We start from the raw sequence: 13711 nt of genomic DNA, 5'->3' as shown, positions 1-13711 counted from the left end.
CCACTACTTTCACACTTGAAATCTTCGGGGTTGAAACACTCTTTGCTTGCGCAATTTTCTTCATCCGAACCGTCTGGGCAATCATTCATTCCGTCACATTGCCACTCCGGAGGGACACACTGGCTAACACTTCCACATTTGAAATAGTCGGCCAAGGGACACACGGTGCAATTTTTCTCATCCGGTCGGACACAGATGCCAGTTGTTTCACACTTGACATAGTTAGGTAAGGGGCACTCCTTGTTCAAGCAGTCCTCCTCATCCGAACCGTCAGCACAGTGAGACATCCCGTCACATACCGCAGCGAGAGAGTGGCAGCGGCCGTCACAGCTGAAAACACCTGGCGACAGGCAATCTGGAGCTGTGCATTCTTCATCCGAGCCGTCGGGACAATTGATAGACCAATCGCACCTTTCTGCCCAATCGATGCAGTCGTCGCTCGTCTTACATGCGAAGGCAGAGGAGGGACACCCTTCGTCTGTACGGACATGGCCGATGGACAGCAGGGACACAAACAGGAGCAAGCCGGTCGCCATGGTCGGCTTTTCTGGGCGAAATGTGGCTGATATCCCAGGTGTACTGGGTTCACCCTGGCAGAGTGGTGTGCATTGCCAAACTAATCAAGAAGTGCCTAGACGGCCGCGTGTATACCTTGTTGCACGAACAGACGGAAGTTAGCGTGTCTGTGAATGAGAGAGCCGACAGAGAGCGTGACAATGTGAAAGAGAGTTATCAATTAATGAACATTGTCATGTCGCCATGTCGTCTGTCAGGGAATTCAGTTGACCCAATTATGAGTGAACTGTTATTTTTTTGTTGCTTTTAATAATGTTAAAAAGAATAAATCAGCATATATCTGGCATGAAACATGGAGCACAATTTGTCGGTAACGTATTTTGGCAAATTGAACTTCGCGTTGATAATTCATTGTTAACATCAATCTTAACGTTTACTTGCCCTCCCTCCTCTAGCCCTATGCAAACAGTGTGTGATGAAGATAATATCTTATATCTTCAAATCTTACAAATGATTTTGGGTGGACATACAATAGCCATATATTAGGCAGACGAGCTTGAAAAACAACAACAAATATTTCATGACGTCTACACCAGGTGCCTGCCACGAGACACACATAAAGCTGCAAATGAAAATACCAAACAGAAGACTCGTCTAGCCTCGGTTAAGGCGGCCGGCGAGTGCTGTCAACAACGGTTATCTAACTACATTAGCAATACTGAAATGCCTATGAGGAGCCTGCCACCGAGGCTAACACTCTTCACCTGTCGTTGTCGTTGATATGAGCATTCAGTAGTGCACGCTAACTTGGGGTTGGTACGAAAAACAACCCTGTGACTTTTTGCTACGTTACAACGTGGCGGACAGACGCACTACATTTGTACAGAATTTGTACATCTGTTGGCAGAATGGGAAAACTCGCACCCACCACAACATCACTGGTGCTACTGTGGAGTCTGTGCCACTGTCTGACAGGTGCAGTTGGGCTAACGGGTAAGCAAATGCCCAATGTGGATATCTTCAATAAGGAATCTATATGGGGATACTGCTATTTGTAAACAATATTTTCATTAGAAACGCACGTAAGCGTAGCCTATTGAGGATTATATTTGCCTGGAGCAACCACTCCCCTTCACGAATCATACATGTAGTTTTGGTCCCTCAAATGGTTGCGCAGACAGGGTTTGACTTTATGTTGTATTTTAGGTTAGAACCTAGGTATATTAGGTCCTAGCTAGCATAGACAAGTGCTAATATTAATTAAGTAGTCCCGGGCTGACTCCAGGCCTTATCATCTCTTAACCTTAATCCGTACAGGTGCTTGCGCATTGTGGCGTCGTGTCGGGTGCCTGAGCCAGAACTCCGAGTCGAATCCCCATTGCCCCTTTCTCACTCCACCCAGGTGTAAAAGGGGGGTACCTACCTTCAGATAGGGATGGATGGGCTCCGGCCTCCTGACACCGTGCCATGGACACGGTGGAAAACAACCCAATGCCCCTACGGCCTTAGAAAGGCCATGGGAAAGCCTTTCTTAAATTATGTTAAAATCGCTGTTATTCCAGCTATTTGCTTTAAGGCATGTAGGAAAGACGTAGTAGATACGTTCGGAAAAGCACATTTATTTTCCCAATACACAGCGTGTTTGATCTGATCGATGTTGGTGGAATTAGCCACTGGAAGGTCCAAAATTAAGCATATTTTTCCACTCAAATCAAACATTACTCTTATAGTCTAACTTTCTTGTGCAAAAAAAATCAGGATATACCTGCATAAAATACTGATGAAAGGCTGTCACTTGCAGGTGGCTGGGTGGAGACCGACCCGACATGGGTGACACCGGACGACTGGGATGACAGTGACGGGGTCCGACACGTCTCCGGCTATGTTCTGGACAACAACTTAAGAACCGGCTGGCAGCGGGCAGCTAAAGAGGGCAGCTGGAGTCTCATCTTTGACCTGCAGGCCCCCATGACCCTCTCCCGAGTTCACATGTGGTACTACCACACCCGGGATGTGACAATCTTACGGTCAATGACCCCAGGAGGACGGCTTGAGACTGTGAAAAGTTTTCCTGCTGCACAAATAATTCCTGCTGCAGATGAAGGAAACGCCAAAGGAATACGCCTGAATGAAACTGATCTGACTGGATTCCTCGATGCAGGGCAGATTTGGCGCTTGGAGTTTACAACAACTTCGACAGATTTCGACCCTACACAAGCTACGGAAATCATGGAGGTGAAGTTTTTTCAAGGTAAGTTCTTATTATTTTTTCGGTTATTCGACCCCAAATGACGGAGATGAGACAATACCTTTCACTCTAATGCTGCCAAGATTGAGAATCTTGGTACAACCATACACAAAAATGTGCCATTTGTTTTACTACATTTTGCAATAGATACACTAAGACTAGGGCCGTGTACCTAAACAAATTTCAGGTACAGGTACACGGGTTTAGGTACAGGTCCGGACCTTCATCTGTACCTAAAAAGTTTAACCAAGTATATGTACGTTAAACATGTAGCTAACTGTCTTTGCTAGTGATAAATTGTCATCTTTGTATGGGGAATTACATATTTGAATCTCAAAACAATTCTTTGCAAGTTTTCTTAAGCTTCAATTGCAAGATTATTACCATTGTCGTTGTTGATTTGGGATTTACTCTTAGCAGTCTTAAAAAGTAGTGTTTAATAGTGATTTAGTTTGTTTTGGTACAGGTACAGGTACACAGATGTTTAGGTCCGGACCTGTACCTAAACATTTTTTTTAGGTACGGTACATGTACGGGTATTAAGGTACACAGCCCTAACTAAGAGCAAACTAAGATGTCGAATTTTGGTCGCATTTCTAACGCATTGTCTGTGACACGGTATATGCAGCGGCTTACCATTCCTGTGTCAACATATGTACCTCCAGCCTGCTCCGGAGTGGAGAGGACGGTCTGTACGGACGGAGACTGTGACGTTCACGAGGTGATCTGTGACGGGTTAGTGGACTGTGACGACGGGAGCGATGAGGAGAACTGTGGTAAGGTACCCAAGTGGAGGGATAAAATACATTGGTCATAATATGGACCTAAGGTGTTTTATTATTAGACTCTTAAGGTTCTTATCTTCTTGGATTTAGATAAAATGCTGTGTTCTAACGGGGCGGCCATCAACAAGACACGAGTGTGTGACGGTAGGGACGACTGCGGAGACGGTACGGATGAGAGGAACTGCTGTAAGTATATATGGAGAAAGAAAACTGACATGACAATGTTTTGTTTCTTTGATGATATTTATGCGTTTCTTTGACTTTCAGTCTTTCTTTCTAACGCTGTGCATAATATTCAGATTTCAGGACACCGTGAATTAGTTATTGATATTGTTGTACACATGTTAAACGCAGGCGAGCGACAAGGCAAGATGGTCTGCGACAATGGACAATGCGTGGATGTTCTGAAAAGATGCAATGATAGTTCCATCCACCTTCCCTGTGGGGAAAACGGGCAGCGCTACTCCAGATGTGACTGGATAGAAGATTGTAGTGACGGCAGCGATGAGGCCTGTCGTGAGTACTCTGATAACCTTGTTTGTGTCCAAAACTACGTGGCCTTCGTTCTGAATAGTTGGAGACCGATCCGTACAAGCTGGGTTAGACCAGAAAGATTAATTATCTATAAGTATTTAAAAATACTCGAACTTAAGAAGTCGAGGTATTAATTACTCCCCTCAAACATAGAATGCATCTACACAGGTAATAGTTTTTCATCAAGCAATGACTACCTTTTAAAGGTAAACACACGTACCTCAATTTTTTTGATGGCTGTCAGTCCGTCTTGTTCACGGAGTGACCTAGTTCTGGCGAGAGTCACACTCACACACTCACACACACTCACACACACACACACTCACACACTCACACACACTCACACACACACACACACACACACACACACACACACTCACACACACACACACACACACACACACACACACACACACACACACACACACACACACACACACACACACAACCCCGGCAACCGATCTAAAAGTTGATACAAAGATGCTTTGGACATATACATATGGCCAGAGGACTCCATTAATATCTTTGCATACTTTCCATAAAAAGGTAGTTTAATATTCGGGGGAATCGGGGCCATTTCTAGACTAAAATTTTATAGTTTGGGTCCTTTGTGTTAAAACCAAATGACCTGACTGTTGGTATAAGGGTGCGTACATATGTGCCCACGTGGCCCTATTTTCCCTTATGGTGCACATCACTTAAAAATTCTTATATTGTTTTATTTTTTAGCCTTTTTAAAACAAAATGTATATATTCACTGTCTGGTCACACAGACCAATCCATTTTGCATGGATAGTGTCAATTCTTGCATTGAGTGAACTTTAGAAAAAGATCCACTTAGGAGTGGGATGATGTTTTGTCAATTTCTGCAAAAGGCTGATATGGTGCAGTACATTTTCGCATAGGGATGGAGATCAACTGTATTTCCTCAGAAGAAAATATTGGTCTTTCTAGCTTCTGATAACATTTTCGGGTTGTATCGCCAGCTGCTTCTACCTGTGACAACGGAGCCCTGTTCCACCCGGCTACTCGCTGTAACGGCAGAGACGACTGTGGGGACAACAGTGATGAGACGAACTGTGGTGAGTTCCCAACATACAGAAATTACTGATTAAAACCTCATAAAAGTGTGTACAACACTAAATCATTCATTAGGAAGCTTGTTGCGACCAATAAAGATGTCATGCGACCCTGGTGTTGTTTGATGAAAAACTGTGAACAAAGCTTAATGAAAACCAAAGCCAGACTAGAACGCAACATTTGCTAGCAAATACAGCGGGCAACAAGATATTTCAACCATCTCCCACCACATGCAAAAATGGACTGTTCCAAAAGTGGAACAAACTGCATTATGTTACAAGTATTTGATTCCTGTAATGGACACTGTATATATAGATTTTCCTCATTATATATGAAAATCAAACCCCAATTTGCATAATTTGCACTTCATTACGTACACCTCTTCCAAAGATACTTGCATAATAGATATCAAGGAAATCCGTCGTTTCTGTTTTTCAATGGACGTTTTTGACAAAGCTGTAGCTCCAGAGCAAGCAGCTAGACGGTCCAAAAATGCGTCGATTCTCCCTTACATCACAAGCTATCTGCCCTCCCCCCCAAAAGAAAAAAGAGACAATAGAATGTCCAGTTCAAAAGATACAAAAAATGGAATTTCTGCTGCAGTACCAAGGTCACATATTAGGGGGCTCAAAATTGACCTCTTACGTTGTTTTCCCAACATCTATCTACATACCAAATATCATTGTAATCCATTAAGAAGTTTGCGAGCTATGCTGACTACAAAAACCCTGAAACTCAAACACACAAACAAAACAAACGCAGGCACACCCTGAACCTAGAAATGCATGTTCGTCAAGCTAGCCAGGGCTTTCAACTATTTAATATGCAACGGATTGCATTTCCGAGCTCTCCTTTTTATGCAAAACATTTTAAAAACTTAATTAACGTGATATGCCCACAGACTGTTACTATCTCAGCGACAAAGGGACAAGCTACAGGGGCCTTGCAAACCGGGACGGAACCTGTCAGTTCTGGACATCTCAGTACCCCCACACCCATAACCACACTCCCCAGGCCTACCCACGGGCAGGGCTGGAGCAGAACTACTGCCGGAACCCGGACGGGAAGGACAGGCCGTGGTGCTACACAAACAACCCGCTCATCAGGTGGATGTACTGCGATGATGTCTTCGCCTGTGACGGTAAGTTTTGTTCTCAAATACAAAATCAATGATATGCACTGAAGATGTCCTTAAAGACTGGTAGGATGATGTTCAGTCGGTATTGCAGGGATTGGAAGCTGTCAAGAAAGACTTTGACTTCTGACTTGTCGTTTTCACGGCAAATTTGCAATGATATGTAGACTTTAAGATAAAGTGATCATAGACATTTTGAAATGTTATTCTATAAAAGTGTCTTGATATACCAACTTTTACGTTAAACTTTCATGAAAGTATAGTCCTCCCGTCCGTTTTATATTTCCAGCCGTGCCGTCGCGCTGCTTTTACGAAATTGATAAGGGAAGGAGCTACGCGGGGCAAGTGAATAGGTAAGATTTAACTTATTCCAACTCATCTTTCCCCAGAAAACGGTTGGGAGTCAGTCGTCTGTGGTTGGCAGTTGATCTGTGACATTGGCTAAAGCGGAATGTTTCAAAATGAATGTTTCAAATGAATGTGTAAATGAAGGTCGGGCTGGGTGGTCTGGAATCAGTTGGAAACTGATAAAAGAGGGGTATAAGGGCTCAAATTTTGAAAGGGCTGTTTCACAACCTACTAGTTTCATACCATGTGCCAGTGTTCATCTGTGGTATACTTTTTCCTGTTGAATACAATAATAAAATTCGGCCTCATGTGACGAGCGTTTTATTCTGTATGCTGCTACTCTACAGGTCAGCAGACAGGTTGTGTCAGAAATGGACTCCCATCCACACACACACACAAACATCCATCCCCACACACCACAGGCTCTTTACACGTTTATATACCGTATATCTGTACAGGGAAGGAGACCGGGTGTGTCAGAGATGGGACTCCCAGTCCCCCCACAGCCATCCCCACACACCACAGGCTCTTTACACGTTTATATACCGTATATCTGTACAGGGCAGGAGACCGGGTGTGTCAGAGATGGGACTCCCAGTCCCCCCATGGCCATCCCCACACACCACAGGCTCTTTACACGTTTATATACCGTATATCTGTACAGGGCAGGAGACCGGGTGTGTCAGAGATGGGACTCCCAGTCCCCCCACAGCCATCCCCACACACCACAGGCTCATCCTGATGCAGGCCTGGAGGAGAACTTCTGCCGTAACCCTGACAACAAGGAGCGGCCCTGGTGCTACACCACGGACCCGACATTGAGATGGAGCTACTGTGACGTGATGGGATGTGCCGGTAAGACTACAATGTGTTAATGTCTTCAATCCGAAACTCTACAATTGTGCCATAGTTATCATCTTTCCTTGATATCAATATAAACTGAGAACAAATTGCATTATTATCATCGTATCAAATCATTTCAGATACGTAAATGTAAAATGTAAGTGCCCTAACATCACAAAGACCGCCATTGGTAAAGTAGATTTAGAAAATCTATGGTTAGATATGTTATCTAACTTGTTTGTAACGTGTCCAGCTTCAGAACTTTGTAACTGGCTTTTAATCTTATTCAGGCGTGGGAGGCTTTTAGCGTTGTTTTCGATAGAAGAACACCACGTTGTGCCTTACCCCAAAATTTATTTCGCGACATTTTTATAACAATGATTTACTACTTTCTGTTTAAACGATTAGAGAGAATGGATTAGAGAGTATTTCCTGTGTTTACCTTTCATTCGTATTTTACTGTATCGTATTCATCATAGACCCTACATCTCTGGACTTCGTCGGTCAGGAGTGCAAGGGAGCATATACCTGTGAAAATTCCAACCTTTGTAATTGTGACAATGACTGCAGCTTTTTCAGTGACTGCTGTGAAGATGTTGAGTAAGTTTATGATGCATTTAGTAATGATGTATGTCTGACGGGTAATACATTTGTCACAATGGGCCTTCCAGGCTGTTTTCGGGCATGAGGGTTGATTTTAACCCGGAATTCGAGAACAAATGGAAATCGTAAGCTACTCCTGGGCACACCAAGCAGTACCCCCTGGTATACGGTAGTCCACCGGGACAAATTTGTGGCTTCGAGTGCCCAAATGACATCCCCACGGGCACCGGTGCAAATGTACAGCATGAGTAAGGAATTTTCCCTGATGATTCTTACTTCTGCTTGGACATTCTACTACACCTTCCTGTAGTCTTTTTTCATCAATAGTCGTTTTATGCAGTTCCAGAAGACCTGCATTCTAGAAAATTGTTAACCTAATCTAGGATCATACATGTGATTTACTGTGACTTCATTACACCCTCCCCAGAGAAGACGGCTTAGCCCGGCCAGTTCAGCCATCTCCTGACTACTCCCATCTAAAGTGGAAGTGTGTGCCTGGCTTCACCGACTGGCCTTCCTATTGGCTGGTGGCTGACTGCCCGGACGGATGGACGGATGACGTCACACGGGCTCAGTGTTTAAAACAAGTGGACACTTTTAATCTCAGTGACCTGATTTACAGGATGCCGGTGGAAGTTGGTTTATACAAAATCCCTTACAGAAACATGTTCTGTGCTCTGTGCAACAGTGTCGTAATGACAGAACTATCTATTCAGTCATATACTGTGTGTTCTGGACAGCTTAATTCTGCTCATAAACCTGTAGATGAACAACAGTACAGCAATATTAGCAGTACCCTTGGTGTTAACGATGACATAAGGGGTTGCCTTGGTGCAAAAAAAGTAGAATTTGGCGGTTTCGAATCCGATTATGCGAGATCATGTCTTTCCCCCATGACAGGTTTTTCGAATGCCAACTGTGATATGACTACATGCATGTCTTACAGCTATCCCGTTTTCAGTAGGTATAAGACATACAGGAACCTACACTGCGCTCTTTGTGAAGGACTTTCCCTTGCAGCAACCACACATCTCAGGTGTGGTACTTTTAATTCAAAGGGGGGGAGATTTAGCCATGAAGTCTCGCTAACTCGCCTATTTAACTTTGATGTCGACGTTAGTGGCCTCAATCAGTGTCCCTCCGGCACTTTGTACGATCCGTTTGCAGACACGTGCCGAGAGTTCTCGTCCACTGCGACAAGACGTGACTTAGCAAATAAAACTACCCCCTTACAAAACTGCAGTGAACCCGCTTTGACGTTCACATCGGAAGAGTTCCGTGTCCTTCCCAATGGTAGTGTCCACCTGTTGAGCTCTAACGTGTCCTGCCCAGTTGAGCAGGTGGCCATTCTGAACACAACAGCATCGATCTGCGGGGAGTGCATACTGCAGCACTTTTCGAACCACACGCAAACAACCGACAGTGAAGACTCACTTCAGGGCTGGTTAACCCTAGGTCTTGTGACAGTGTCTGCCGTAGCCGTGGTCATCTTTTTTGTCCACAATGTCCGGTCTGGCCAATGGGAAAAAGTGCCAGAAAAGCTGAAAGTTCAGATGACGACATGCATGGCCCTTGCTGAAGTCTTGTTTGTGGTACGTGTGTGGATCCCCCACGGACCGGGCTGTGCAGCGTTTGCAATCATTCTGCACTACCTCTTCCTGACAGGCTTCACATCCATGAACGCACTTGCCATGGATCTCTTTCTCACCTTTCGTGACGGTTTAGAAAGAGTGAAACTGTACCAGTACCAGATGTATACCTGGCTGGTGCCAATGCTTGTAGTAGTAATGACTGTGATTGTAGAGTTTGGCAGTTCTGCCAGGGTGGGTTACGGAGAGCACTGTTGGATCGGCGATCCGACAGCCAGTCTGGTGGCTTTCGGAGTCCCTGTCTTCTGTACCCTTCTTGTCAATGCTGTCTTGATCACCCTTGTCTTGGTGGCCATACGGAAGTCATTTCAGATAGCCGACGCTGCACTGAAGCGATCAAACAGCAGCAAGGCCTGGGTCTACATCCGTATCTTCTTTCTTACGGGGTTCACCTGGCTTCTTGGCTTCATCTATCCTTTCGCCAACAGCCAAGTTGTAGAATACATCTTTATTGTACTAAACGCTTCTCAGGGCCTTCTAATGGCCCTGATGCTGTCAATAACGTCCAAGGTGGTGGAGAAATGGGAGTCTTCGATCAGGGCACGCCTTGGTCTGGCTGTACCTCAGCAGAATAATGGGCAAACCACCTCTGCCACTGCCGGCAACCGACAGGCTGCTACAAAGCGAACTGAACCAACGGCAGGTGGAACCGGCTCTGCTACTGACATACCGATGACAACTTTCGTCGATGTGGAAGGCAAGAGGAGGCGCCGTCATCTGGACAAGAAGCGAACCACCGCTGCTAGTAACCAGTCGGCCACTACAAGGGGAGGTGAGGCGGTGGAAGGTGTATCCGACCCTGGTGCAGACATACTCATAGCAGCTTTTCCTGATGTAGAGGAGAAGAGCGCACGCGTTCAGCTAGATGAGACCAATCAGGATAGTGGAGCAAGTGCCACTAGCACTGCAGGCAACCGGCAGGCCCCCGAAGGTGAAACCGGCTCAGATGTGGACGGCAACTCAGCTAAAGACGTAGCCATTACAGTTTTTACTGATGCTGAGGAGAAGAGGAGGGCACGCGTTCAGCTGGATGAGCCTCATCAGGACAGTGGAGCAGCCGCCACTGCAGTCAACCAGCAGACCATGACCATGCCCACGACAACCGTCGCCGATGTGGAAGAGAAGCCCCCAGATGGAGATGACAAGACGACCTGTTTCTAGCCGCTTTACTAAACGGCGATACAAACAACACAAGCTAACAATGCGCCGTTCCATTCTGAAGATAACTGCACCGGAAAAGCACCCATCTTGATTCATGTACGACGAGCACAATTCTAATGACTTTCAAACTCAGTTTGTCTTGCACATTTTACACATGTACACAGCATACATATTACAAAAACAATACGGAAACATAAAGGATGCTCACCATCTTCCCTTACTCATTCTCAGAAATACATTACAATATACAGCGTATTATACAGAAGAATTTTATTTCACGACAATTGTACATTATACAATGTATCGCAACAACTATTACACACAGTACAAAATAGAGGTATAGGATAAAGCTTAACAACCTAGTTCACATAACAATAAGGGTTAACATAATTCTTTGGTATAATATTGCAATGGAGTAGGCTAATCATGTATATAAAGCATAACATAATATATCAAGAGTTACAGGGTCAATTCCCACAGGATTTTTGGGCTACAGTTTGCTCCCTATGGCTTTTTAATGGGGTGTCCCAACCTCAAAGATTTTCTGTGCTATGGTTAGCTCTCTATGGCTTTTGATGACGGAGGTGTCTCATCCCCCCCCCCCCACGTATTTTCTGTGGTATTATGTTTATTAACACAGCATCACATCATACAAACAACTGACCTAAATTGGTGCAGGCGAATTTATCAAAGATCTTTATGTGGTATACAAAGTAGCTGGAACTTAAGATACTCCAGAAATTTTCTGTTCATTTTTACCAGAAGATCGTTACTGCAAGGTATTGATAGTACACGTATGAGCAACCAACTGTATTAGACACCTTTATAAACAACAGAAATGTACTTTTTTAAAGGATGAAAGATGGCGTAAATGTTTGTTTATTGTGTGACTACTTTTTTAAAATATACATTTCTGAATACTCTCAGCTGCTGTCGTAGTAGGAGTTCACCATGTAGCCAGAAGACAATAATGGTCAGTTTCTATAGATGATCTCATCTCAAACAAGCAGATTCGAGGTTTCTTTCCACATTTTTTTCGAGGTAGAGCTTGATGACACAAAGAAAGACTTAACTTGTGACATTTCTGTTTTGAATAGGTAGTTAACTATTTCCTTCATACGTACTTAATGTGCATAATCCGACAAGTATTTTGAATAGACTAAATTGTACATTAACATCTAGAAATTGTTGTTTTGTAGCATTAACAAGTCTATGGCCTCACTAAGGCCACACCAATTTAATTTCTTGGTTCACGGATTCGCTCGCTCCTATTTTTTGAAAAAAAAAATAAAAATAAAAATTACCATTCAGTAAATTTTCACAATTACTGAAACCATTCACCAACTTTCTGGTGTAGCAAATTGGCCTTTATATCATAAGCTCCTTTAAGTGTGGGTACAGGTGTTGTTACTGTACAATAATAGTGTTTTTGTACTTTTTTCAAGCTGAAAACTTTTTTTCTTTATGTTTTGGATTAGCCGTTACCTTTACCCCAACCATTTTACAATATTTATTTTTATTTTTATTTCGCCCTTTCGCTCCATATTTTTTATGAAAAAATCCGTGAACCAAGAAATTAAATTGGTGTGGCCTAATCGTTCTCCTCCGCGCCTTGGGCATGGCGTGGAATCTTGTATTATTGTTGGACATGGGAGTTTTCTTTCACACAACCAGTTAGTCTAATCTTAGATGCCTGTCTAAATCTTCCTCAGAGCTCCTAACTGGAATTCTGCCGATGTAGGTGGCGCTTTTGCGACAATAACACAATCCCAAACGTGGCTGAGTTTGTACTGAGATTAACCGGTTGTGTAAAAGAAAAGTTCTATATATATATCCTATGATAACCCCAGATATCCTACCAACCTGATAAACGTATTAGTATTATTGTTGTTGTCGGTACAAAATGCCAATTCAGACTTCCCAATTGACCATCTTTGAAATTTCACCGTCAAAAGCTCTTTTTGTGCTGTAAAATCAACCTTGTTGAAAGTTGACAGATGGCTCTAAATAATAAATCATGGGATGTATCTGTATCTGTATCTGTATCTATATAGCCGGTATAACCGCCATTCGGCGTAACACACCAGCTTCGCAGGCACGCGGCGCGGCAGCAGCTGGTTATATTACACTGAACGATCCGTCACACCTAACTTTTGCACATCTATCTGCAAGCGTTCTTTAAAACTATCCAGAGAAGATGCCCCTACTGTACTTGGTGATAACAAATTCCAATCTACGATCGTTCTGGGAAAATACGAATTTTTGAACACATCAATCCTAGCTTGGAAACTCTGGTACTTGAAGTCATGGCTGTTTCTTGTTCTTTTCTGTATCTGTATCTATATAGCCGGTATATATTGTGCAGCAATCAACGAGAACCCCTTGATGACTTGCTGTGAAAAATACCACTATTTACGAGACAGAGGGTTGTATGAAATTCTAGACATTGCTCTTTATAAGCAACAGAAGAGGGATGGTGTACCGAAGATCTTATTAGTAACTTTTGTGTATATTTCCAACGACACACAACAGAGTCTGACATAAAAATAAGCTGTGACCTTCAGATGTTTCTGGCAAAGAACACGGATGAAAATTCCCCGAAATTAATTCCATCCCGTATTTACAAGACGTTCCATGGTGTTCATATAAACACAGACAGACACACACACACATAATATATATAACGTTACTGTTTACATATGTCGTTATTACAAATCTTGGAATTGTGCATGGATGAGAAAATGTATAGTAGCCTCTACCAGACTCCCAATGGTAGAAATTAGACAAATAGAGTCAACAGTACGCTAGG

General features: G+C 43.6%; 2 protein-coding genes across 2 annotated transcripts in view; one reads left to right on the top strand and one right to left on the bottom strand.

Annotated features, from left to right (window-relative positions):
- LOC118425426 (low-density lipoprotein receptor-related protein 2-like) overlaps positions 1-536 on the bottom strand; it is a 19041-nt gene extending 18505 nt beyond the window's left edge. Inside the window, exon 1 of the mRNA XM_035834235.1 lies at positions 8-536. Within this exon, the coding sequence (XP_035690128.1) occupies positions 8-536 (529 nt within the window). The remainder of the gene's footprint in view (positions 1-7) is intronic.
- A 1733-nt stretch (positions 537-2269) lies between these two features.
- Positions 2270-10902, top strand: LOC118425425. Its single transcript, XM_035834234.1, has 9 exons — positions 2270-2767; positions 3430-3540; positions 3640-3735; positions 3904-4065; positions 5070-5165; positions 6065-6304; positions 7394-7501; positions 7969-8089; positions 8520-10902. The coding sequence occupies exons 1-9, from the start codon at positions 2485-2487 to the stop codon at positions 10900-10902; spliced, it is 3600 nt and encodes a 1199-aa protein (XP_035690127.1). The 5' UTR covers positions 2270-2484.
- The last annotated feature ends 2809 nt before the right edge of the window (positions 10903-13711 follow it).

Source organism: Branchiostoma floridae, chromosome 11, assembly GCF_000003815.2.
Source record: "Branchiostoma floridae strain S238N-H82 chromosome 11, Bfl_VNyyK, whole genome shotgun sequence".
Classification (NCBI taxonomy): Eukaryota; Metazoa; Chordata; class Leptocardii; order Amphioxiformes; family Branchiostomatidae; genus Branchiostoma; species Branchiostoma floridae.
This window is presented reverse-complemented; position numbering and strand designations above follow the sequence as displayed.